Genomic DNA, 27153 nt, shown 5'->3' on the forward strand with positions numbered 1-27153 from the left:
GCTCAAAAACAGGCTATGGACAGTGGCACGAGTACTTTATGAAGCCACAAAAGGGACAAGAAGAGTAGATGATTTCACATACCAGGTAAGCCGGTCACTGGAAAACAGCAGCTTAAATGGTGTACCAGCAGTTGTTCTTCGTTCTCATAGTAGCATTTTCAGTTCTTGTCCCTTCATCCTTTTCAGTACTTACCTTAATTTTTGAGCAGGTTTAAATAGTTAAAACTGCTCAGAGTTGCAGTACATACACACAGGAATATCATTTATTTAAAAAACAAAAAAAAAACCCCAAAAAAACCCCCACAACAAATGAGCAAACTTGAATGACAAGGTTACCATTGCTAGGATGGACTCTTACTACAATCTGACATGAAAATTAACAGCTGTTGGGTGATAAGGCCCTTAAAAATTGAACAGCAGGTCCTCTTTGGGTTTAGAGGCTAAGTTTTGGTAGAGGTCTTAAATAGTGGGAACCCTTCGGTTTGCTTTATTTTGTTTTCCCCCGAACAAGGTAGAATACTCTGCCATCTGTGTGCAGAGGATTTACACTAATGATATTCTGCAAGCCTGTAGAAGGACAAGAGGAGTTTCATTTTCTAAGGAAAGGAGACACTTTAATGGCACATTTTCCATAAACACACTGTGTGAATGAGAGAGAATTCACATTCAACCTGGAAACGCTCCAGAAACACACAAGATGAGCACAGTCAGTTATCCTCACTGAAAATTACACACTAGATTTTAATGGTAAACAATTACAACTATGGCACTACAGTACTTGAGGATATCCTAAAGCACATTGGAATCAATTTTCAAGGTGCTGATTACCTCATCAGTAAGACACAGACACATCAGTAATGAAACATTGTTGGGGAAACTTTTGAACACCACGTGTTACACTTTCCATTGATTTAGTAAAATCCTCGTAAATGGCCTCCTGCTTTTCATACAAGTCCACTGTCCCTGCCTGTCTGAAAGTTTTAAACTCTCCTCTCAGGCAGACATCTGTTACCACCTGGAAAGCACCTTCTGACTATACAGTGAGAAGGAGCTCCGTTTGTAAGTGCATGCCTTAGAGTGTCGCATAATGCTGCACTTAACAGCTCAACTATACAACACACTAAAGCAGAAGTATTCTGAGAGCTGGACATTTTGCAGTTTTGTTTTACATAAATCTTGTCTCCAGTTGTATACGTGGCTAAACAATTACTAACAAAAGGACAACCTTTGATGAGACAAATTTTGGTGAAAAATATGCAAGTCTTTGAACTGTAGAGAGCAGTTGTTGCTTGCAGAGCAATCACAAGCAAGAAAAAAAATTCTTGCCAGTTAGTGTGTACTACGATCAGCAGTAAGTAGAAAAGAAACATTTGGCTTAAATGAAATGAGATATTCCCTCTCCCCCCAAGCTAGTAGATAAATATAGGATATACAAGTAAGGTTAAAAATGTAATACTAGGCCAGGTGCAGTATATGTTACTGGTTCAGTGCTCAGTTACTTTTTTTTTCTTTTGACACCACACTGAATAGAATACAGTGGATAAGCAAAGTTCTCCACCAGGAAGAGAAATACTTGTGTTGCCACAACAAACTGTTCATACTGTCCATCTGGGTTTGCAGTGGGAGAAAGTTAAATTAGGAAAGGATTTACAATGTACTTGTTCCAGCAAAGCATATGGCCGGAGCCGTTACCGCCACATGCTGCAAAGAACAAGCCTGACGTGATTGCATTGTGTTCCCATGGCCGTGTCTCAAATGGACTACGCTGGATAGATAGATACCATTGCCCAAGACCTTAATGTTACAGAGCAAATGTTACTGAAAGGAAATACTGAAGTGAGAACGTAACTCTGACCCAAGAAATTTACTGGAGAAGTAGAAGCTGCATAAAGTAAGCGAATGAATGTTGCTGAAGATTACAAATTTAAGTTTCTACAAGTAGAGAAAGGCACATTTACATCACTGGTTTGCGAGAACACTGCATACACCTGACTACTGTAAGTTAAACTGTTTCTGGCCCGTAGCTAGTTGTGTATTTTAAGCTTTGTATTCTCAAAACTAAAGTTCTAAAGCAATCCAATCCAAGTAGCATACAGACAAAACGCAGCTATAGATGGAATCTACTTAACTCCCCAACTAACTGTGAGCAGTAAGGCTGCCTGCCCTTCAGGATAATCATGTGGTAAGATACTTCACTTGCCCCGCACACCAATGAAATCAGTCAAATACCTTTTTCTGCCTTGTATAAATGATGACGGCCACCTATTCTGATTAGAAGAAAGGCTCTGGCTGCAAGAAACGGAGAAATGGTAGGTGACAAACTATCTACAATTTAAAGCAATGAATAGTTCTATTTATTGTTCAACTTGAGTAAAAGAAGACATCCTTATATATATGTCACTTAATGTATCAAATAATAATCACAATAGGTTTTAACTAGTGTACAGTTTACATATTCATATACCATTAGCAATGCTGAATGCTTTCTGCAGTTTTATATTAAGCCAATTTCTCTCTTGCCTGGTTTAATATGCTGTGAAAAAGCTATGAAGGAGGACATTTTAGAAAACATCTGACTGTGATTTTTTTCATACTTGTCAGCGTACAGCTAGCAGGTAACCCACAGCAAGGAAAGTAGAGATACTCCATGTGCACCAGGTTGAGCTATGGTACAATCTGTAGGGAAATTTTTACTATGTGCTATATATGATGTCTTTCAGAAGCATTAACTAAAAAAGGGTAATCACATTTTACTTGAGTTCTTACGTGTTTTCAGACAATTTATACTGTTATTACAACTACAAGGTGCTGTTTGATTGTGTGACTCTACATCAAGTAAATTCTACTCTCCCTACCATGCTTTTAAGATTTTAGGAGTGTCCAGTTCCTTGCTAGGCACACGGGGGCTAGCTAGACAGGATGGGCTGGGGGAAGAGAAATGAAATGCAGCATTTGTCAAAGTTCAGATTTTTTGGGTGCTCCTGGCTTTTGCAATATTGGTTTTCCTGTCCACCTTTTTAAAATCATATTAGCTGACTTCCACTCTCCAGAACAGCAGTACAGCTAAAATGTGATTATTTTTTTTTTAAACATAAGTCTTTCTCCATTACATAGCCAAGTTTTAGAAATTGTATCATGCCACCAGTGTTTGTCAAGAGACTGTAAATAAAGATCCCTCACTGGGCCAATGCTTAAATACTACAGCTACCCGAGTCTGCTGCAGTCAGCAAGGAGTCTTGGCTCATCATGTCCCATCAGGCAGGCTATACTGTGAAACTGAGCGTCTTCCCTTTAGTTTGCGTTTAAACTGATAAAACAATTGTCATAAGCAAAGGATCTGGAACACCATCCGCTTCCTTTCAGTTTTAAGTGAATTGCAGGCATTTAGTGGACAGGAGCTGTATATTTAGACCTAAGACTGTTCTCACAAACCCCAAACTTTGGGGCTGTACTCCCAATTCCCACCAGGAAGGAGGGTTGGAGTCCCATTGCCAGGAAGTCTCCAAGCAAGTAAGTGTTCACAATCAAATTTCAGGATGACAGTTTAAACCAGGAGATGTCTAAAGCAATTCTGGTTCGGTTAAAAAAACATAAATCTCAATACAATTTAGACATGTATATATTTTAAAATAATTTTTTTAAATTTGAAGGGTTGGAAGGCAGAGCATATTTGAGGAATACTTGAATTAAACTGCAGTATTGATACAATTGAACCAAGTGTTTATTTACAATGAGTCCTGAAAGTCAGCAGCCTGAATACACACCAATATAGCAGCAATTACCTGGTCTATTTAATGATGCCACATCTCCTCTCTTCTGCAGACAAAGAATGATTGTTCAGAGGTCGCTGTTTAGTTTCTTGCACGAGGGAAAATAGTACGTGCAAACAATTCCTTGATTTAAAGAGATTAAATCCTATCTACATAACAGCTGTGAGAACAGCATGAAGTTGTATTGCTCTTCATAATCAGAAGCACATTTATCTTGCTTGTAAGGAGGACAGAAAGCTTCTCTGATGTAAATGTGCCTTTAGAAAGTGAGAACTGAAAACATTAATATAAAAAAAGTCAAATAACTAAGTATTTCATGAAACTATATATATAAAAATTGAGTTATCACAACTAAAGCAGCAAATCAAAATCTGCTGAGGTTTTCTGGTATAACTAAAAAAAAAAAAAAAAGTTAGTTTGTGTCCAAGTTCAGTAAGTCAAATGCTACCATTGACACAACAAAACTAAAACCCACAAGAGGAAATTGAAAAGTGCACAATGAAATTAATAGTCTTGGATCAAGTATTTATGGAAAAATGGAAATGTTTTGTCCGGTGGACTTGATAAGTAAGAATTAAAAGGAGGTATTAAAGTTTATCTGATCCAGATTTGGCTTGCCGTTCCACGTAGAAGAGGATGTAGGCCTTGGCCTTTACCACAGTCTCCTCGTCGGTCAAAGTTACAGTACTGTCATTGAAATGGAACCAACGGCCTTCATGAGCTGCGTATGCGGTGTAATGTCCAGAGCCAACGCTGTCAGCAGGGGGGAGGCGGGGAAAGAAAGGACAATCAGAAGGAGACAAGACCACCTCATTCTCTGATGCATTTTCTATTAGGGCTAAGAGACTTCCAGGAACCAGAGGAAGAAAGAAACTGACAGCCCTCCACAACAGTTGGTAAGATGCTTCCCTTCTTAATCTGTGGGGCTCAGAGTTCTCCAAATTAAAGTTTTATGTTAAGGAAAAGAATCACTTCCTGGGGCGAGTTGAAAGGTACTTGTTAGCATCCCAGTCTGTGTGCAAGCAAGGCTTCTTGTAACACTGTACTTCCATGTTTGCCTACATACAAATCAAGTCTATTATCTGTTATTATTGAAGCATTAGCTATAATAATTTCTGCTATGCTCTATTTTCAGAAATCTTCTCCGTTTAGGTCTAGAGTCATGTAGTCTAAATACAATCAAAAGCACTCACAGCAAAACTAATCCCAGAATACAAAGAAAATTTTTCAGGTTCATCTTAAACAACAGATCCATGACTTGGAGCCATATTTCTTGAATCTAAGAACATGCCAGAACTACAAACCCATCAGTTTTCATTACCCTGCCACCCCAAGATAAGGCCTGCTTTCACTTGCTTACACATTATAACATGTACTCAATGTTTCAAACCATCTAATTCCATTCTAATCATGACCAGCTGTCCATAGTTGACTTTGACACACCAGTCAGATGCGCTGTGGTGCTACAAGGGGTGCCTTGAGTAGTCAGATGTTCCTAAGAAAGAGTGCAGACCATTCCTCTAGAGAAAGCAAAAGGAGGGGCTTTCTGGACAGAACTTTTGGTTATGTATCTTTGAATTAAATTCAGGTATCAGCAAGGTTTTGATTAATAGGGTTTAGTTTCTCTTCTAAGAAAACACCTTTCACAGCTCATACCCATAGAGTGATTGCCTAAACAACACGAACATGTTTCTTTCAGAATAAACAGTTGTCTTGTCCCTAATACTGTTACTCCAAACAGATCTGACCGGGGCTGGGAAAAGGAAAAAACACAAAAACCACACCCAGCAACTTTACTTCAAAACATGAATGCTAGCCAGCCTTGTTTGTGGCATGCCTATTAGCGTTCACTCCTGTAGGAGAGAAGGTAAATACAGGTAATTACTTTCACTGGCTAATCTTAAGTAAGTCTACAGTTGTTCCAAACATACACGCACCTTTCAAAGTGAGGAAAAAACATTTCTGCTTCATACTAAGGATTTCAAAATGATGCGCTAACTTCTGGAAGGCTCCTTGATTCACTCTTTTGGTTTAGGGCTTTCCATTCCTAGATGAACTAGACTATTTTCATTCCGTCTCACACGTCTAGTCATTGCCCCCAAAGACTGCCAGTGGGCATTCACAGGAGTAACTGTATAGATCTATCTGAAGTTAATTCAGCTTAGCTTAGTTCCATGTAAGTTTATAAATTACTGCTTATTTGCACCAGTAAAAAACACAGACATTCACTAGGGACAGAAAAACCTTAATTAACTCTGCATGTGCTTCAGTGGGGAGGAGGTCTCTGCCAAGAAGCAGGCTTACTCCATGTACTCACCCTGAACCATGATGCACAACAACAGCCGCAAGGTCATACAGGCAGCTTTCTGGGCCACTGTTTTCAGGCTGTGGTTAAAAAGACAGATAACTCTTCAATCTCAATAGCACCTACTATATAATTTGTAGTAAAGGCATAGGTCACTTAACAAATTTCTACAGAAAGTACGGATGAGCCTTCATACCTCTAACAAGTAGCATTTCATGTCTAGGCCTCGTAAGGGAAACTCAACATAGGTATCAACCTTGTTTCTCAGATATGCTGTCCAGTGAAATCGTTTCAAGTGTAAGCATAGCACCTACAAGATTAAAAAAAAAAATAAAAAATACATTCATTAGAGGAAGAGGTTGAACTTAGTGCTAGACATCTGCAGTTACCTATGGGAGGGGTTTAGGTGTTGGTCTACTGTAAATGATTGAATCATTATTTCCTTTGACATATTGTCACACTGTTACTTTTCATGCTTATACAAACCTTTGGTAGTTTCTGAATCCAGAATTTTTTGGTGGACTTCTGTTTCTTTTTGCATTTGTGACACATATACAGCTCTGTCTCATCAAGTTCTTCCAGGTCTGTAAAACTGCGAAGACAATCTAAAAAAAGAACAAGATACAAAAAAAACAAAACACCCACACAAAGAAACCTGATTCAAAATGACATCAAGTGATTTTTGTAACATGAAATACAACAAATACAGCAATATAAAAAAGGTGTGCATAACTGCTGCAGTCATTCTAGTTGTTATATACATTTGTGCAGCAAAAAGCTGTGTAATAGTGTGTTATAATGCAATAACATTTTTTAACATCCAGCATTCCCTGTTCCTGAAAACACAGCTATAAGTAGTTCAAAAGAAAAAAAGGCATTCACGAAATCGCCATCTTTCAAACAAGATTCTGTCCTGACATTCAGCACAACTATTTTCGAAAGAAATGAAATGACTTTCTAACAAAGAATATTCTGCTTTTAAAGGTGATTTTGTCTTAGGTACAAAGTGAACACAGAAAATAATGGGGGTTTGATTAATATTTCACAATCTGCAGCAAGTATATTCACAAATCTGTAAAAATTAACATTCTTTAAAACAAGGTCAGTAACGGCACTACTGCCCAACTTTGCAGGGTTGTGTTCATGTTGTTCAAAAAGCAGAACACCCAAGAGCCATCCTTACTATGCGCAAGGGGTGCATACTTCTAAGCACAGAGCCTTAAGCAAATGCCAACAGGCAACAATGCAGATGAGTGTTGGTTGGAAAGACTGGCATACTCTGACCACAAAGAAAAACCTCTGCTGGAATCCTCCTTGATATTTAGCTGACCTCCTGAAGCACTTTGCAGCCCCAGTTTATCAAAGTAGTATGTCAATACACAGTGACTGGGGTAAAACCTGCATGGAAAAATTATTTTGGCACCTTCTACCACGGAATCTCATAAAATTAGATGGCATGCACACCAAGGCACACCCTAGGTGAAAGCCTGGCTCCTCTGAAGTAGGTACTCTGAAGAGTATATATACTCTTAGTCCTGGTAAGGATTTCATTATCCAAGCACTCTTACCTCGTAGTGTGCACATTGGTCCACTTTCCTGATTTTTAGTACGTTTATTTCTGAACTGACTTGGAATATCTAGTGAAAGGTCTAGAAAAACAAAGATTAAAAAAAATGAGGGCTGAATAAAACAATGCCCAATCTTTTCAGGCTAAAACTCTGGTTCAGTCATGTGACATCAAAATATATCAAGCTTCAGATTTACTTTTCTGCCTTTAGTCACCTGGTATTTTGAAAGCAAGAGGCACCTTACCTAGGAATGGGTCAAACTTTCTAGATTCAGTCCCACATATTAGGCAGTTGACTTCATTTTGAAGAATGCCTCCAAAAATTGCTGTGACAACAGTAGACGCTCCATTTCTAGACAAACCACATCAGAGAGAAAAAGTCAGTCAGAATGTCTGAGCTTAATTTTCAGTATCTCTTATATGTTTACTGCTTACAATTCACCGCTATTAGGCAGAGCGGTTTTGTCCATGTGTAACAAACAGTGACTGAGTTCACCCACCAGGCATTTCATTGACCCCAGAATTGTACAGTGCAAGTATTTAGCTGCTGAAATACTTTTGCTTTGTCTTGTACCTAAAGAAATTGTGAGCCGCGCATGCTCTAAGCAGATGCTGAAAATTTCAGTGTTGAAAGTATTCCGGTTGATTGCATTTCTATAGTGGAGAGCCGATGCCCACAGGGGTACAGTATTTTAACCCTGTAATTGAGGCTGTTCCTGAAACAAAAATTCTTCCTTTTTAGGTGGGTTGAACATATTTTTGTTTTAATTCTACACCCTTTGTTACAAGTAATTTTGACTTCTTAAAGCATATTTCTGCACTTCACTTCCAAAGACAGCTTAAGTTGCACTAAGATGTGAGAAACAATATGCATCATCATCATCATCATTGTTCTCTATGCTTTCATTACTCTCTTACTTAATCTCTTGAGCAGATTATGTAATGGACTTACTTCTCATAGTCCAATTAATTAAAAAAATTTGAATTTTAACTTATATTATTACACAACTTCTAAACTTGCTAGTTTGTGCTTGCAGATCTGACACTACAAGCCTGCAGAAACCTGTGTTCCTTATCTGCACTCCACCTACATCTTTACAGTTAATTTGAATGCTTCTTGTTGAGCAGAAGGAAATGGCTACCCCAATAAACTGGCACTCAAGAAGAGAGCGTTCACAGCATATTTATTATTTTACTGTAGGCATTTAAGTGTATGTGACCTTAATTTGCCCTTGACAGAAGGCAATTTACTCCACCTCACCATGCACTTGAACAGCCATTCTCAAGACAAATTTACAGTAGATATGTGAACAAAGTTTAAATTCTCCTTGGGTTTTGACATTCAGAATGTTGACAAAACAAAATTGGTTTAGTTTTCAAATACACTTCAATTTTAAGAACACTTTTAAGATTCTTTTGTGGGATTTTTAAGCACCAGCAAAGCAATATAAATGTGGTAAAGAGCACAGTCCAAACTCCAGGCTTTCCCTAATGAAGCATCTATAAAATCCAGATCTCTCAGACCTGCTTACTATTATCCTAATCAGTATAGGAAGGGAAAACTCACTCAACTCTTACATAGGGAATCCAAGGACTTAGGGACCAAATGTGCAGGCTGAACTGACTTAACATTCCTTCCTGAAGCAAATTAAAATGTTTTCTCTCTGTGACAGTTTCAGTCTGAGAGAGAACACACCTGGGACAGAATTCAGAAACGACAGTATTTTGAGAAGTACAGAAAGAGAAGGGAAACACATGGATTACCTCTATTTCAAGACACACAGTAACACGAAAAATCAAAATTACCAGGAAAAAAAAAGCAACAGCTTTAGCTGTGTTGAGTGATATGCAAACATAGCAAGATCATCTGCAGGAAAATCGACTTCAAACTGTAACTGCATTGCTCAGTCATTAATCCAGGTCTGCTGACAATTTAAACCCACAAATACTTGGCCATCTTTTTTGCCTCTGTACCGTTCAGGCCATCTATCACCCAAAGACAATGAGATTGTCTGAACAGAAGAAAGAATTCTATATGGATATAGAACAGAAAATACAGAGTTCTTGGGTTTTATTTCTGAAAGAGTAATGAATTAAAAATGTGTTTACAACTTTTAGCCTGTATGCTCACTCACACCTATGAAAATGTTGATCTAAGACACTTCCTTTTGAACAGAAGCAGCACATCCTACAGGATGCTAATCCTTTATGACCTGTAGCTTTGTAATTCATAACATTACAGAGGCACTAAAGAACACGTAAGCAAGGAACCATGAATTTGAAATTTCAGATCCACCACACACAGACCCAACACAAAGGCATTAATGTTTTGAAGAAATTAAAAAACGCTTCTTACATGCAACATTTGTTGCTTGCAGACAGGCTAGAATTTTCTTGCAAAATTACTGAACGTGAAACACCATTGAAGCCACCCTGGAGTTCCAGGTGTAGATGGTCCAAAAGGTAACGCATGAACTCGTGGGCATCCTGTTGCTGGTATCCCCTTAAGAGAAAAGGAAACAGCAACAAAATCACCATATATTCGGGTTGCTTTAGTGCCACCACACAGAGAGCACCAGGATCACAGGAAGGAACCTTTGCTTATTTAGTAATACTGAGCAGGCTTTACAGAGATATACGTATTTTGTACCAAAAAAGTTTTCCAAGTAGCCTTTGGAAAGGTACAGCTATGTCTAGACAAACTAAGCAATTTTGGTCCTTGGCAGCTCGCTTGCTCTCTGCACATCTCTTTTCGAGGATGGAGAAACATTTAAGAATATACATTTGCTCACATACTCAGTTAACATTGCTGCCGTGTTAATTGGCCTCACCAAACTCAGTCTGTGCTAGTAACATCCTAGGTCTCACACACATTAAAATACACAATGGTAGCAGTGATTTCCCCTCACTTACACAAAGCATTTCTCCTTTTTCTTTGTTATTGACTGTTATTTGATTAGTTCTGCAGAATTGTTATTAATCACATTCAGGCAGCCCACTATTCATCCCTACTTTGAAACTACTATAAATTATGGTCAATATATTGACATCTCAAACCTGGCAAGATTCAAAAGAAAGACACCACAAAATGCATTGTTCATGTGGGATTCAGAGTTAGTATTTCTGAGTGGTTTTCATTCAGCTACTGATACTGCTCACTTTAGTAGTTCCAGGTGTTAGCTTGCCTGTTTGTTCCCCTCCCCACCAAAGCCAGAAATTTAATCTTTGGGTTTGTTTTCCACATGCATCTTTCAGCAACAGTATGAAGTTTGAAATAATAATTAGGATGAAAGAGAGACTTCTTTCCTCTTCGAGGATGAGATCTATAGCCATGCTTAGAATTGCACACCTCCCCTACATAACCCACACACCATTTGTTGGGAGAGGGAGGTAACGGTGGGGTAGCCAGAGCATCTCTTGAGCATTTGGATTTGGTAGGATAGGGCTCCAGTCTCAGATGTGTCATGCTGTCAGCAGCAATGCCACTCAAAGAGTCGCCATTATTATTTCACCACTAACAAACTTAACTGAAGGGAACAGAGAAGCCATCAGGGTAAAATATGCCTTTAAAGTTATTTAAGCTAAATCACGCATCAAATTTAACAAACAACTATTCATTTGCCGTAAGATGTATACTGAGATGAAGTAGGAAAGCATACATAGTGAAACAGCAAAAGCTTTGTGCAACACTGACATAATTATGCAAGTCTTTGTAGGCCTAGTTACAAAAACCCCTACATAGTAGAGTTGGCTTTCCCTCTTCCTCTTCTCCGTTCTTTTAAGCTGCTTTATCATGCCTCCCCTGCCCCTTTTCCTGCTCGCTACTCCACATAAGTAGTGGCAGTGACTGTCACGTAGGAACGTCTGGGAAAGAGCAACAGAGATGGGGTTTTTTATGCTACTGCTCAGGGGAGGGAAAATGTCCGTAAGACTCATGGCACAGTACCCAGAGTTGAAGAGAAATGAGAACAGACTCGGTGCAACAGAACTATGCAATGTAAGGCTGATGTGCTCAGTGAAGAACATAGGTATGTCCTACAAAAGTATTGCTAGGAGGTAACAAAATAAAAATTAAATAAAGCCTTTTCATCTTGTAGAATTACAGTAATGTTTTCTTCCAGACTAGCAGCTTTAAAAGAAATCACTGAGTTTGTATGTAGATCTTACAGCACCCTGAAAAACATGGGCAAAACTACCTACCTTTTACAACAGAAAAACTGGCACACAGAAACACTGCTGTGCTTCAACAGGCCAGAGTGCCGTACAGCCAAAAATAGGACTTATTCTACCAAAGTTGCAAAATAATTATACGTTATTACGGAACAAAGTAGTAAACAGAACTCAACTTCAAAGCTGCATGTTAACTGTGCACGCTATAGGATAAATTTGAAGTTGCTGAGATAACACAGGATTTGCTTAGTTTACTGAATACAGGTATCTTCAATTTAATAAACATATAAGCAATCATAATAAACAGCTGAAGATGAAATTTATGCAAAGTCTTTGCTTCAAACACCTTTTCAACATTAAATTCCTCTTAAAAGATCTCTGAGGTATATGGCACACTTGCTCTGCAACAAATTCGATTAAATAACCTTTGGAATCATTCCACATTGTTGGTTGTGCTCATGTGCTTATACTTGCATACAAATACGTTAATTATAGAGGAAAGATTCTTTGGATTTGTTAGAAAGCATAAGCATAGATACAGATCTTTAAAAGAACATGACGATATGGACGGTGCACTGTTTAAAATAAACTATGATCTTAAAGCCCTTCAGCAAAAAGCATAGTTTCTCCGATAGTCAGCTTGTGTAATAAAACTGATCTCCATCCACCCGAAGCAATTCAATTCGAGCCCACCTCTGACACTCCTTTTCCTACTGGCAACAAGGTAGGATATAAACAGGAAGAGTTACTAGGAAAATAGAGCAATAAATTTATACAGCAGTAAATCAGCAAAATACACATCTTGCAACTCAGTGTGAGGCTACAGCTATCTCTGCTGCTGTCATTCTACTGCATGCTGATTTTATCCAACAGTCAAGGAGCAGGACTTCCGCAGCAGCGTTAGAGCCCAGAGGCAATCCACTTGTGCTTATTGCAACTATAAATTATATTCTCTACTCCCTGTATGCAATAGAAGACAGAGGGCCATGGAGTGCATCAGCAGCAGTTTTTTCTGTAACCTTAGCACTTGCAGTCCTTGGCGGCAGGCACGACATGCCTTTAACAACTGAAATCTCTCTGGGCTAAAACAATTAAACTGTGTTTCCTCCCCCTGTCCCATCACTTTGGGCTTCATAAGCACAAGCCAAAGTGTTTGCTGTTAACATGCTACTGGCTCTGGCTGTCTTTCACATGTATGTCCATCCACCTTCTCCCAATCTCACAAGAAGCACACAAGGTAGAACTAGAATTGTAGCATCATTAGCTTTTACAAGGTACAATTAAGCACTCAACAAATTCAAATTTTCTCCCTCGATCATGTGGGAGCAGGGATTTACTGAGCAGCTGACTCTATTCACCATGTGATTTAATGAGTTCTCCTACCAATTAATCATGGACATGCTCCCAGCTAACTGGAAATAAAAAGGGGGAGAACCCCAACAAACAGCACTTTTAAAAGCTGTAACAGAACCCACAGTGCTGAAAATCTGCTTGAGGAACTTTAATGAACTCATTTCTCACTTAGTCTAACAAGAATTATAGTGAAGACTGTAATAGGGAAACTGGTCAAGGACATTATGGATGATGTTCATTTGCCTATAATGTTTTGGTCGCTGCTTGCAACTACTGGTATTAAACTTCCTTGATTCTCATAAGCCAAGTGAAACATTAGGCAGTGTGAAGAATAGAAGAAATAGATTTGGGTTACTCGGGTTACTCATTGAGCAGATGTGTTCACAGCATCTTTTCAGCACTGCTGGAGATGTAACAGATAACAGAACATCTTTACTACCTGAGAACATGGAGCAACTTACCTTCATCACAATATATCCTAACAGGTTTCAGTGCTCCTTTGAAAGAGGTTCAGGGGCCAGGACAGGGAGACCTTGGAGAGGAATGATACTTTGATTTACTTGGGTAACCTTCTTTTTCCCTTTCTTTTTATCGTCTTTTTTTGTCAGTATGGGCACAAAACGCCTATTATGCACAAGATTTTTTTCTTATAGCCCTTATCTCATGTGCAGCTGGTGACTACAGTATTTTGAGAGAATCAAGGAAGTTTCAGCCAGTATGTTTGCATTTAGGCCTGCAGGTGCTGTACCTTTTTTAATCTGACTACATCACTTTCTTATTGCAGCCAAACTTGGGTTCTGTCAACACCACGCACTTGGCACTTGCCTACCAGTCATTATCTTGATTCTACTGCCCTTTGGAACACTGGCTTAAAGGTGCAACTACTACTATTTTAGTATTTGAGATATTTGTCCTCTCCGACACTGCTACACATAGCACGTGGTAGAAGGGCTGGGGGGGGAGGGGGAGCACTACCAATGAACACAAAACTGTCCATCAAAGTGAAGATCCTTTTCAAAGCATATTTGTGGGCATATGGGAAAGCTGCATAGAGTGCATCCCGTGGATTCGGCAAATTTTAGGGTAGGACACCAGCAATACAAGGCTGCAATCAAGAATATTGTTCTTATTTTACAAAACTTACCTAAAATTTGGCATGATTTTCCAAACAACGTAAAATAAAGACTCTGGACTAAATGCAGTTTGGCTTCCTTGCCATAAAGCACAGAGCGTCTTTCTGAATTCTTCTACCAATGAACTGGAAAGAAAGTAAAAGCTAGTGATTAATATGGGTTTGTGTTAGAACCCTTAGAAGTTTACTAGCTCAATGGTAGAAATATCAGACATTACTTTGGTTAAGATTGTAATGATTGCGTAAATATCCTTTCCAGTACTTCAAAGATTTTATGTCCAAAAACCTACCCATAACATCAGAGAGACACAGGTTAGGAAAATCACATTTCAGATGTTGAGGAATCACTTGGAAGTCCATCCGTGCTTCACCATTTTACCATAGACTTTGCTAACATTGTCCCTTTAACACTTGCTCAAACAAGCTACAGATTGTAAATTGCTTGCTGTGCTTGGTTTTTTGTTTTTTGGTTTGTTTGGGTTTTTTTTTTGGTATGTTCACTTGCAGACACATTCCCATGACCGTATTTTAGCTGGAATTAAGTAACGTAATGTCTGGAGTACATATAACTAGCACTTCTTAACCTTACTTTAAATGCAGTTACACTCCAGTGCTTTCTGATGTATCTGACTGCTTCCCCCTGCAGCACCAGACCTATGTAAGCAAACTGCAAGTGACACAAGTTTCTTTTTTTGTGCAGCCAGCTATTTTTCTATGGCTCTGTTTCCCCATGAATCATTTTTCTATGATTCTGCAACACTGAAAGCCTATAGTGGCTCTACTACCTAAGCATTTGTTGTTTTCTGTAAAGTTCAGTGCTAACAAGGAACATGCAGCTTACACATTGTTATCCCCCTGGCTCCTGGTATGGTAAGTTCGCCTGCCTGCCGTCTTCCCATTCCTCAGCTCCACAGCAGGCAACTCTTTGAAGTAACAGCAAAACTGTTGAATGTTACTACAGAAAAAGGAAAAATGAATGAAATCCTTAAAGGGCAGAGAACAGAGTATTATGTATTCTGGAGCCTGTTTTTTGAAATGCATAAACACAACTTCATGCAGTGATAGAGGATGGCAATCACGAACAGTTGAAGGTACAAGAAATACCATAGCAAATACTCATCTTCTGTAAATGACTGAGCAGATCTGTGAATATCATCATCATCCCAACTACCTGAAATAATTACATTTTGGCTCTGCTTGCACTAAGAGATACCATGACAGACTGAAGTATCAGAAGGCATTCCCTAACAAACCAGACTGCGTCTGCTGAGGAGGTTAACTCCATGTCTACCACCACCTATCAATTCTAACCTCTGCTACCACAGTCCCAGTAATGGACCATACGAAGCATGTGCCTCAACTCCTGCCAGTGAACCCTGAAGGATGGAAAAGAAAATGGAGACCGGTTAGTCCTGCTATAGCCCGACTCAGTAGTCTCCGAGAGAAGTAGGCAAATTCAGAAATGCAAAAGGACAATTCCAGAGCAGCAGTAGTCTTGGCAGCAATGAAATGAAGCCTAACATCTCAGCACTGCAGAAACTGTTCTCCTACCCGCTTCCATGAGACCCCATCCCTCAAAGTGCTGTCTCTGCTTTCACGGTGACCATAAGCATCAACATGTTTCAACAGCCTTGGCAATGAAAGGGCAGTCTCCTTTTCTGCTGAGGATACAGCAGGCTTCCTCTGGAACACTGCATCACACAAGTCCCTCACACTACAACGCAACTTTATGGTACCTGCACACACCTGTTCCTCCAAATCCAGGTACTCTTATGTATAGTGGTAACTTGCCAAATTCCCTTGCCTGATGCTACAGCACACAACCACTCTCACAGAGGCGTGGGGAAAGCTTCAGAGGTACCTGAGCGACTGAAGGATTGCATTCATGAAACACGTATTCCCCAGGTTCCGAAGGCCTGTGGCACAAAGGGCAGTGGTGCTTCCCTGGAAATGAGAATGATTAAGTTAAAGAAAGACTTATCATTGCTCCCGCACTTTCTCCCCACAGAGCTGTTACTGCTGTATCAGCATAGATTTAAACCATAATAAACTACACTGTTTGAAAAGTGCAGTTTCAAAGCCAAAGCAACGACTTCACCAGCTCAAACTGCCTTGAAGCTCCATCTTGACATGAAACCTGTTTCTTACTCATTCCTGTCAACAGAAAACTCTACGAAATCTTTTCCTGTGCAAATAAATCTAGAATAGGACAACACAGAGTTAATCACAGGCTTTTATTGAAAAGTATTTGTGGGTATATATATTAAATAATCACAGTCTGATAATGTTCAGTGAGAACTGGACAGCAATTTCCCTAAAGTGCCTTTGAAAAATGAAAATACCAATCTTTATCCATCTAGTCCATGTCTAATATGCACAGCGTGGCAGCCTGCAGGTTGTTGCTAAGTCACCAGCCCTAGGCTGCTGCCTTAGTGGGGTTATGTGGTGGCCAGGAGGATTTTTGAAAGACAGACAACAGCATTTATTTGGGAAAGAAGCAGTCAAGTTAGACTGTGCAAAGAAAAAGCAATGTATTGAATGAAGAGAAGCAAAAATATACACCATTTACAGTCTAGGAGTTTCAACAGGTTAGAGCAATGTTACCCACAGATAAGCTTGCTTTTCACCAAATAATCTTCCAGGTGGGCTGGGAGGAGAGGGAAGAGAAATGTTGACAGTGTTGCATTTATGATTTCTAGAATCCGCAACACTTGGACACATTCCGTTGTCTACAAAATATCACATTGGAAGTTCAACAAATTTTGGGGCGTTATTCATTGTTCTAATGGAATTTAAAAGCTAGACTATCTTTTAGTAGTAGTATCTCAAATGTATTACTTGACACCAAAGACTGCATGCAAATCCAGGTTACCAAATATGTATTCAAAGTGTTCCAATAAAACTTATTTTCCTCCCCAAATCTACGACAAACAATATCTCTGGTGAAGAACTAATGACAGCAGGATATTTGTGTATATGTTGTTGAAAAAAAAAAGTAGCATTATTTACATAAGCAATTTACCAATTCAGTAAGAATTATTTAGAGACACCTGTTTTCCAATAAGGGAAGAAAACTTTTAAGTACAAACACCACAGTGCCCTTAGCATATTCTTTTCTCACTCTTGCCCAGGGGGAGACAGCATGGTATTAATGCAAACAGCAGTGCCCTCTCTTTTCTAGATATGGAAACAGTGTGCCCACAACAAAAAGATCATCTGTTGCTATGGGCAATATTTAAGTACTAATAAAACTGAGAAAACAGCACAGACTACGAAGAATAAAAGCAGCATTAAGTTCATGCTTTCTAATTCTGTCTTCTCTATATCTAAATGTTGCCTAGAATTTTCCTTCTGTTTTTTACTGGCTTTGAGTTTTCCAGACAATGATGCTGTGTATTGCCATAGCAAAAAAAAACCCACTATTTCTCCGAGGCTTCCTCAATCACCCCAAGATCGGGACAGTACAGGAAGCATACACAGCACATTCAGAGGACCCTAAACTGCCTGTACGCAGCACATTTTTTAAGTAACTAAACCCCTAGACACTTTGCAAAACAGTAACTGGCTGCTTTGCTCCCACCCCACCCTCTTATTTCCATTCATACTCCTCCCTAGAACTTTTCTCTTCATAATCAGGTTTGTCATAGCTGAAGACAGCTATTACTTCAGCTCCCCTTTGACTACATTGCTGTCCTGCAGCCGAAAGGGCCAAGGAGGAATAGCTCTGCTCTACCACTCCTTCTGGCCAAGGGTAAAAATGAAGCAGTTGCGTACAACTGGGTCTGTATCTTCCCTCTCCGTCCCTAAAATCTGGGAGAAATTATGAAGATTAGAAACTCCCTCAACCCAAACTGTGGAAAACAGAGACATTTGGTTTGGGGCATTCTTTGTCTGGAAGAAACTATGCAGCCCTTTCAGCTATCTAGCAAGGGCTGCATAATCCTCTCCTGGGTGCTATTCTGCAGATGTGAAGTTAAAATAGCAGGAAGATGAGAGATGAGAGTGAGAAAAGCTTTCGTAATAGTTCTTAGTAAAACTTGCTTTGAAAATGAACTGTGGTCTTCTAAAAATTTTTTTACTTTTTCCTAACAATTACTCTTATCCCCCTAGAAAAAGACAGTGCACCTGCTGCTTTGCCTTCTGCACTGTAAAAACAAACAAACAAAAAGACAAAAACCCCTTGTCTGCTCAGAAAAGTCTTATGTCTAGCCCTGTGTTAATCTCAATAGGTACTAGCTCCTTCCAATACTGCTGATCCTAGCAAGCTCAAACTGCCCTGAAGTTCCATCTTGACATGAAACCCTTCTTAAGCACAGGGAAGCTCAAAGTCTTGGTCAACAGAAATGCAGCAGAATATCAAACGTTCCTTTGTGAGATGGGGCACTTCTAGGTGTGTGGTCAGGAGATGAGAAAGACAAAGTGCACCAAGCAGAATTTGGGTAACTGACTGCACATATTTCAAGTCTAGGCCAACTATAAGCCTCCACAGGTTTAGAAAAAACCCTTAAACTCACTGTACCGGATCTGTTGTACTTACATTTACTTTTAATAACTTGCTGTTCAGAGATGAGTTTTCCAATAGTTTTCTTTTCCTATGTCTGTCTGATGGAAAGGCTGAACTGTTGGAAAGTAATTAAAAGAGGTTACTTACTATAAAAACAAAATACTGTGTGAAATGGACAACACAAGCATCCTAATGTTTAACATGGTGATTACACCTGCCATCAGTTGTCATTAAGACAGCAAAGAGCTTCCTGACTGCAACATATGCTTTTCATAGTCTTGAAATAGACACCACCTCCCTCAGAGTACAGACGCACATCCTATTTTCAACACTAATGTCCGAGTTAATGACATTAAGTTATGCATGCTACAGTATGCGTCCTGAAGAGTGGCCTTATTAGCATGCTACTTTTCATCTAAAATATTGATCTTTGTCCTTAATCAAAGCAATACTTAGTGCAGAATATTCCATAAAATACTTCTGTCAGAAGAATCATCTAAGCCTTTAGAAAGACAATTTCAAAAAAAACCAGGACAAAGTAAAGTTACCAAAAATCTAAAATATCTCGAGTGCTAGCACTTATATATTATAGCTGACTTCTCTTACTTAAGTAAAAATCATAAGGTTATAACATTTGTGTAATACTAATACAAAGTTAGAAGAACAATTAGTTATTCTTCTCCACATCACTGGAGATTACTGGCCCCTTAATTCTACCAGTTTATGATTTCTCTCTAATCTAATGGCAAAACCATAACTTCTTCCAGATTTGGGGGGGGGGGGGGGTGGGGGGGTGGAATGGGGTGTCTTTTTAATTTAAAAAAAAAAAAAAAAAAAAAAAAAAAAGCCCTCCAAACATTCAAAAGTTGTCATTACACACAACAGAAGCCTCCACGGTATCATTTACCTCCTAAAGAGTTAGATCTCCTGGACCTTTCCAAAATACTAATGTGCACTTCTCATTATGCTTAAACATCTTTACTTCTCATTACGTACCTGAGAAGCCCATCAAAAAGAGAAGGGAAAATAACGAAAATGTTAATATTACCTACAGAGTAAGTGAAAAAGATTGTAATATCAACTTTTCAGTGGAATAGAACCAGATAAAGACAGAGGAAAAACATGTCTCTTCTGTACGATTCCAAGTTCATAAGCCTTCTTAATCTTTTTGTTCGGAAACCAAACTATGCAATTAGCATGAAGACTACTTCCACCTGCATTTTCACTTCAATGTCTCTGCTCCAGAAACCTACTCTGGTTTTAACAAAACTATGATTTTGTTCTTGAAACTCTCTCCCACATATATGGAAAAAGACCATAACTATTGGCTAGGTACCAAGAAAGTTAATAGGTATCTAAATTCCTGTATCACCATATGCTACTTCTAATAAGATTCACCGTATAAGAAACAAAACATATGAGATCAGTCAGATCCATTTGTTCTGCACCTCAGCTTCTCAGTGATGAAAACAATATTTAAACACGCACAGTATCACACACATAGAAGCACCAAAATATATATATTAAATACGTATATACACATAGAAATGCCACTTAAATGACGCCATATTACAAGTCCACCCAAAGCAGTCTGGATGTAAACAAACTACTTACTTTTCCAAGTTCTGTAGGTGCTCTCTGACCTTCTGTACCAGGCCCAGCTTGGTATCATTGACTACAAAATCATCACAGCGGTAACTGCAAGAAAAACATTTATCAGAATGTGCGAAGGATTTCAATGAAGTACTCCAAAACAATCATGCAAGCCTACGTGTGGCAAGCACTGAAGTGATTCAGTGGAAGATTATGAGGGGAACAGGGGAGCACACCTACGTACTGAGCTTTGTTCTCTGAAAACTAGCCTATAGGAAGAGAAGGTACAGGCACTATCTTATTACATGTTTTTTCTTCTAGCTCAGTTCTTTATTAGGAATCAGAAGCATGACGTACTGCTTGTCCCAATGCAGAATTCCAGTTCAACAAAAGCTCAAACATACAGTGTAACCAAAAGCAGCATCAGTAGACAATCCACAGAAGACTCATCAGATTTATCCAAAGTCACACCAGAAGTCTGTGGCAACTCGCACCTCATGCTTTAACCACAAATATCACTCAATCTCTCATATAGTTTTTATATATACAGAAGCTCTTACAAAACTTAAGCTAGTATTTTAAGCTTTTCCAGGGTTAAGCGTGCAAAAGTAACTGAGCTGAAAAAGAGAGAGGAGCTGATCCCCCCACTGCCTCACAGCAAATGTAAAGCGAAGCCAAATCAAAATGTCCTCTCAGCAGAAGCAAGGGTTACAAAAGTCTACAATCCTATAAAATCCTACAAAGATCTCACATTTCCCAAGAAGCAAAGATGTTAATTACAATCTAATATTCAAACTCTGGGCTTCTAACACCTCATAGAGTGCACAAAGACAAAGGTTACAGACCATTTCTAAAGAGGGAGGAGGAGGGTCCTTTAGGGAATGCTGAAAAAAACCCCCACACCTTATTTCACTATTTTCCTGAGTACATCTAAATCCACGGGGCACATGTCGATTTAAAGAAATAAGAGAGTAGCAAAGAAAACTGTCATAAGGAGAACAAGATGGAATTAACTTCTGCTGCTTTGCTGTATTTTAAATGCCCTGCATTTCTTGCCCTCACAAGAGCAAATACAGGTCCCAGAGTGATGTGGACCCTCTTATCCATGCTCTGTCTTCCATTTGTGAAGGAAAGATGACACCTGTATATAGGGATGGGATAGTAGAAAGGGGAGGGGAAGGAAGGACAAAAATCCCTTAAAACCAAGAAACACAAATGCTGCAGTCAGCAAGGAAGCCCAGCCCTGCAGAATCCACACCTGCACATCAGTAAACCAAGAATTCCGTGCAGCCTGCTCGAGTCTCTCTCAAAGGAGGCAGTCAGTAGAGTGGAAGCTTTACTGCTATGCACAGGAGCTGCAGACGACGTTTCACAGTACTCTTGCAGGCTTAGCCAAGAGCTAGCTCAAGAACTAGATAACCCATATTCTGGCATGAGGAACAGGAAGGTAAGAAAAGACTTAACACCACTTGTACCAGCTCTTTTGAGAGCATTGCGACAAAAAGGGAGCAGAGACTTGTCACAGCTTCCCTTCACCCACATCCCATAAAGGTAACTCAGCTCTGAGCAGTGTTTGTCAGCCAGCCCCGTGCTTACAATGAAGCATCAAATTGCAGCTTCAAATTCTGTCAGGCAACTGAATGCTTCCTGTGAAGAAAGGTAACTTACTTTGGATATGTTTAATATCAGAACCGTAGCTATTTCTCTCCTTTCCCTTTGCCACAGGACTGACTCAAAAATGAAATACATCCTCGTCATCTCAGGTTACTCCTTTGCTGGAGCAGATCCGTGCTTCGTAAATTAATGAAGCTATCGACTTCAGGCACAACTGGAATTTACAACATTCTTTGTTGCTAAGTCTGTGATGTAGTTCAAAGGCAACAGTATTGCTAGTGTTAATTCAAACACTGAATTCTTGAAGAGACTACAGAGTTGAGAAAGTAAAGGCCCTTGCCACCAAAAGGAGTCTGTAAGACCAGTCCGTCCAGGATCTCTGTTGATTTTTGCCTCCAAGAAGAGAAATTAATACAACACTCAAGATTTCCAAACACTGAACACAGCAGTTGTGGATACTTACACAAGATCTAGAAATTATTAAGTTAGCTATTGCCAGATTTTTTTTTTTTTTCCCCAAAAGATTGCCACAGACCTAGTTAGTTTGGGAGGGGGAAGAAGTCTGTAAACGTGCTTATTTTTCAGCCATGTTTTAAGTAGTCCTATTCAGCTTTATCAGCCACCTACAATTAGCTAATGAAGTGTTCCTACATTTGCCACTCTCACAGGACACCACACCTCAAGGACAGCTATCAGAGCAAACTACCCAGGCCAGCTTTGCTGAGAGGTAAATAGGGTGCAGGTGGATGCAGTACAGTCCGACTCCTCCTCAATACCAAATGTGTCCACACCCCCAGGTATACTAGCACAATTTTATTGCTACTCTAGTTGTGTAGCGACTAACATTTACAAACAGGGAATGAAAGCAGACACAAGCTCACTGAAAGCCTCTAAGCCAACTTATTGCTGAAAGATGATTTAATACTTGCTCCTGTGCCCTAAAGATCATGCTAACCTTTTTTTTAGTCTGATCTCACATACCAGTTACATCTTTACATAAAACTGCAAGTTAGCACTTTCCCCAAGATGGAGGAATAAAACCAAATACATCACTAAATGTCAGAGTTTTTGCAACAGTGGAAAAGTAATTTTAAGATTCACTTAAAAACAAGACAAGCTGCTTTTATTTCTCTTTTTAATGGGAAGGTTTTTTAAACTACCTCCCTTGGAACACTGAGGGTTTAGCACTACTACTAGAAATAACAGCACTACAACCAATCTATTTTGGATAAACGAAGTAAACAGCACAGGACAGTTTATGCTTTAATAGCTTAAAGTTTGCTGAGCCCACACACCTTAAAGGTAAACTGCTGAGAGATTACTTCCTATATGTGAAGCTGACATTCAAAACAAATGTTTAATTTGTGACCGTCGGAGTTATCACAAATTAACAATACACCTTTCTGAATACAGCAGTTCTACAATATGCTTTTAACAGCAATTGTACAGAACAAATTCTATACTTCAGGGAGGGTCCCTCATATGGATTAGCACAATATCTTCCTCTCTATACACTTTCTATTTTTAGCACCTCTGCCACCTCTAAGGCCTGGTCTTTTTGGGCCTCCTTTGTTGCTAACATGGCAGCAAGCCAGTGAATGTATGCACTGCTCTGGGGAACACTTATGGTTAGTTCTGGCTGTTTCACTAGGTTACAGAATTTCATGCTATGTTTAAAAGCCAACTGAAGAATTACAGAACAAGAAAAATTAAGAAAATCCAAGTTTCCTTAGTTGTGCTAACTCCTTATATGAATAAACTAAGAACTCAAGTTTTATTGTCTTGATAAAAGGCTTTTTAATCTCTTTAATTTCCCACTGACTGTAGAATGCAAAATAATGGTCCTAAGCAATCTCATTTTCAGATGCTCATGCACTAGCACAGTAAGTCTGTCTTTTAAATAGAACCACCACCACAAAAAGAAAGACTAAAAAAGAATTTTTTAAAGTCCTCGGCATTTAGTTATTTTTACATCAGCCCGCAGGGGCTGGGGAGCACACAGGACTGGATGAGGACATTTGCACAACTATGTGCCTTTAAGGAGGCTAACGGGTCAGAAATCTGACCTGCAAGTTGTGTATGGGATTAAATGAACACGGGAAACATATTATGCAAATACATAAACAGGGCAGCCTTTCTTCTTCTGTGCTAACCAACTGTCTTTGCACTAGCACAGAGAAAAAAAATTTACAAGAGTCCTCTTTCAGGAAACATATTTCTGAAAGCAGGCTTCTTATACATATCATTCTACTTCTTGTGCACAGAAAAATGACCACTAACACAGCAGGAGAAAGCATCATATGACAGCTTGAAGACAAAAAAGATCTGTACTTCTTGTAAACTCTTTGTGCTTAGTACTTTAGAACTAACTGAAAGGCTGATTACCTCCAAAAAGTGGAATTCAGGGGTCTGTTTTTCTCAGTGCTTAGGGTCTCAAACATAATTCAGTCTGAAGATTTAGTATTGCATGTACTGTCTCAAAAGTGACCAAAGAATCAAGAGAATTGTACTCTCATAATACATAAAAGATTAACATCCTCTCAACTTTTCCACTGTGAAGACTGAACAGGTGAATAGGACATAGAAGAAAGATCAAAATCCTCTGGAAATCAAATCCCTAGTTGCCTAATACTTGAGGATACCTCAAGCATGCCTGTATTTTTCAAAACATTACCAAATTCATAAATACAATAAAAACCTCACCTCAGATTAAAAAAAAAAAAAAAAAATTAACCACCATCCCACCAGAACTGAAACATTTTCCTTTCAAAGCTATGTTGAAAGCTTGTGATCACTTAAAAGAAGACATCCACACCTAGACTTCCACGCTGAAATGCAGTTACAGGAGACTGCTTGATCTCATTTTGGTTTACAGCAAGACTGCATGTGAACTATAAACAAAATTCAGTAAACCACGGTAGGTTCAACAGTCACATAGTATTTCTTCCCTTTGGGCTGACAAGAATAGCTAAGGCAAACCCTGGACTGTGCTCTCATGACTGCATGAAAGGTTATGACAAGGCCAAGGAAAAGCAAAGGATTAAATGTCTTCTGCTTCGAAAAGAGCCCATACAGGCCTGTTCACTGCTACTATCATGCAAGCTAAGGAACACAGTAAATTGGGATCTATAGGATAAAAATGGAACAAGAGTATTCTACTCAACTCTGTGCAGTAAACAAAATGGCAAATAGAAATATAAAAGCCAGCACTGCATCAAATTACCTCCATTATTTTTACAGTAGAAGTAAAATTCAGTTAAGTCTTAGAATGGTATTTTCTTGACTTTCAAATTATTGAGGATGCCCACATTGCTAGCATAAAATATTATTCTTTAAATAAAAGTTCACTTAAAAGAAACATCATTGCATAAATATAGCACTGTCTACTGGATTCATGTCTACACTGAAGAAGCTAACAAATAACATTTCAAAATTCAATCCCCAGAGTAGATAGTTACGACTTGAATTCACCCAACTATTTGCTTTAACTGGCAAGCACTATTTGATAGCAGCCCCTGCAGTACTGTCTGAAATAAAGGGGCAGAAGTTGGCCTGAATGCTTTCTGCTTCATCTTTACACATCTAAGCTCATTTCCACTGAAAAAAACGGGTGCAGTAACAAATCCAGGTATCTTTTTCTGATTATCAGGTGGGAACAAACTGAAATATCCTAAATGAAAGCAAAGATACACTGCTTTTGAAACTTGTTCAGCTTCACATTAGCATGGGAGAGTTACAATTTGCTAGTGAATTATACGCAACAGGAACTCCCCAAGGCAAAGCTCTCTACAATTAGTTCCAGTTCATCCATAGATGACTCAGCCTTCTACTTCGATTACAGCAGAAAAGACATCACATGCTAAACTGCTTCTCATCTGTCCTACCACAAATATGCTGTGAAACACCAGTGAGCTTCCCAAGTGCATGCCTACCTGCTCCTCATAAGCACAATTTGCTTCAGTAATAGATCCCACAGTCCTCAGTTTGGCTGTCATCATTTTGCAATGCCCATATTGGGTTTGGAATAAGGTCAGCAGAGCGCTCTGACTTGCTAATGTAACTCATCAAGCCTCAGCAAGTTGGGCATACTATTTGTCATAGTAAATGGAGCTATAATCAAGACTTCAAATACCCTGCTAAAATTCCTCCACACATTATTACCTTCAGAGTGACTAGAAGACAGGTCATACTTCAAACAAAACAAAAAGCCACAACGTAGAACTCAGTGGTTAACAGCATTAATTGGGAAAGTGGAATTAGCTTCCCACAGCTGTTCCAATGCTGGTAACATGTATCACTTGGAAAAATTTTATGTTTTCTAACTTTTTCACATAGGGGCAGATAAAAATGCTGGTCATTTAAATAAAATGTAAATAGAAGCAAAATCGCCACACATCAAAGCTACTCAAACCTTTCTTCTATGCTTAACATCTGTACAGCTGCATGCACCAGCTTGAATAATTTTTTAGTTGCTACAACAAAATTTCTTAAGGTGACACCACTTAACTGTGGTTTTACTTGTAGGGGAAAAAAAATATTTGTTACGGAAGTATTCCTCATAAAACTGGATACCCAAACTTCAGCAAACAGATTTTTCCCTGACGAAGTACACAAAAGATACCTAATTATTTGAATAGAACACCCATCAGTGGGGCTATATACTCAGTAATTTTACAAGACCATAATACCGATTTCCCTGAGATCTGCACTGTTCAAATTCTGCACTGCCACACCGCACGACTAACAACATACATGGGAAACCATGAAGCTAACAGGAAATGGGGAAACAGCTATCAACAGTTTTTGCTGAGGGGTAAAGAGGATGGAAGATGCTGAGCACACAAAAGCATTGTTTTCAATAGACTGCCAGTCTTTGCTCTCTGAGGAACAAGGAAGATAGGGAACCTGACATTACCAGCATAACTATTAAACCTTCCTAAACAGTACTCATATCTCACTGTAAGAAACTGATAGAATAAGTCAGTCCAGGCCATTCTCCTGTTAGAATAATCACTTCTGTGATTCTGCTATGTAATCTTGCTAGAGAGTTGATGCTGCTTCCCAACAGCATCCATCATTTTCCCAAACTCATACAGGTTGCACCAAATCTCCAAAAAAAGCAGCCTTTCTTTCAGAGTGAAGAAA

General features: G+C 39.0%; 1 protein-coding gene and 1 long non-coding RNA gene across 5 annotated transcripts in view; one reads left to right on the plus strand and one right to left on the minus strand.

Annotated features, from left to right (window-relative positions):
- Positions 1 to 592: 592 nt before the first annotated feature.
- The window catches only part of USP3 (ubiquitin specific peptidase 3), a 46725-nt gene continuing 20164 nt past the window's right edge, over positions 593 to 27153 (minus strand). For all 4 annotated transcript variants that reach the window (XM_030014166.2, XM_041123493.1, XM_030014167.2 and 1 more), the window contains exons 4-15: positions 20416 to 20499; positions 18835 to 18916; positions 16159 to 16241; positions 15139 to 15252; positions 14310 to 14423; positions 9999 to 10145; positions 7888 to 7994; positions 7644 to 7724; positions 6562 to 6680; positions 6272 to 6385; positions 6088 to 6155; positions 593 to 4523 (exon numbers count right to left, since the gene is read on the minus strand). In XM_030014166.2, the coding sequence (XP_029870026.1) occupies positions 4358 to 4523; positions 6088 to 6155; positions 6272 to 6385; positions 6562 to 6680; positions 7644 to 7724; positions 7888 to 7994; positions 9999 to 10145; positions 14310 to 14423; positions 15139 to 15252; positions 16159 to 16241; positions 18835 to 18916; positions 20416 to 20499 (1279 nt within the window). In that variant the 3' untranslated portion in view covers positions 593 to 4357. The remainder of the gene's footprint in view (positions 4524 to 6087; positions 6156 to 6271; positions 6386 to 6561; positions 6681 to 7643; positions 7725 to 7887; positions 7995 to 9998; positions 10146 to 14309; positions 14424 to 15138; positions 15253 to 16158; positions 16242 to 18834; positions 18917 to 20415; positions 20500 to 27153) is intronic.
- On the plus strand, positions 4519 to 14129 carry LOC121233308. Its single transcript, XR_005932386.1, has 2 exons — positions 4519 to 4666; positions 13950 to 14129. It is a non-coding gene; the product is annotated as an uncharacterized LOC121233308 (long non-coding RNA).

The sequence above is a fragment of the Aquila chrysaetos genome, chromosome 5, assembly GCF_900496995.4.
Source record: "Aquila chrysaetos chrysaetos chromosome 5, bAquChr1.4, whole genome shotgun sequence".
Classification (NCBI taxonomy): domain Eukaryota; kingdom Metazoa; phylum Chordata; class Aves; order Accipitriformes; family Accipitridae; genus Aquila; species Aquila chrysaetos.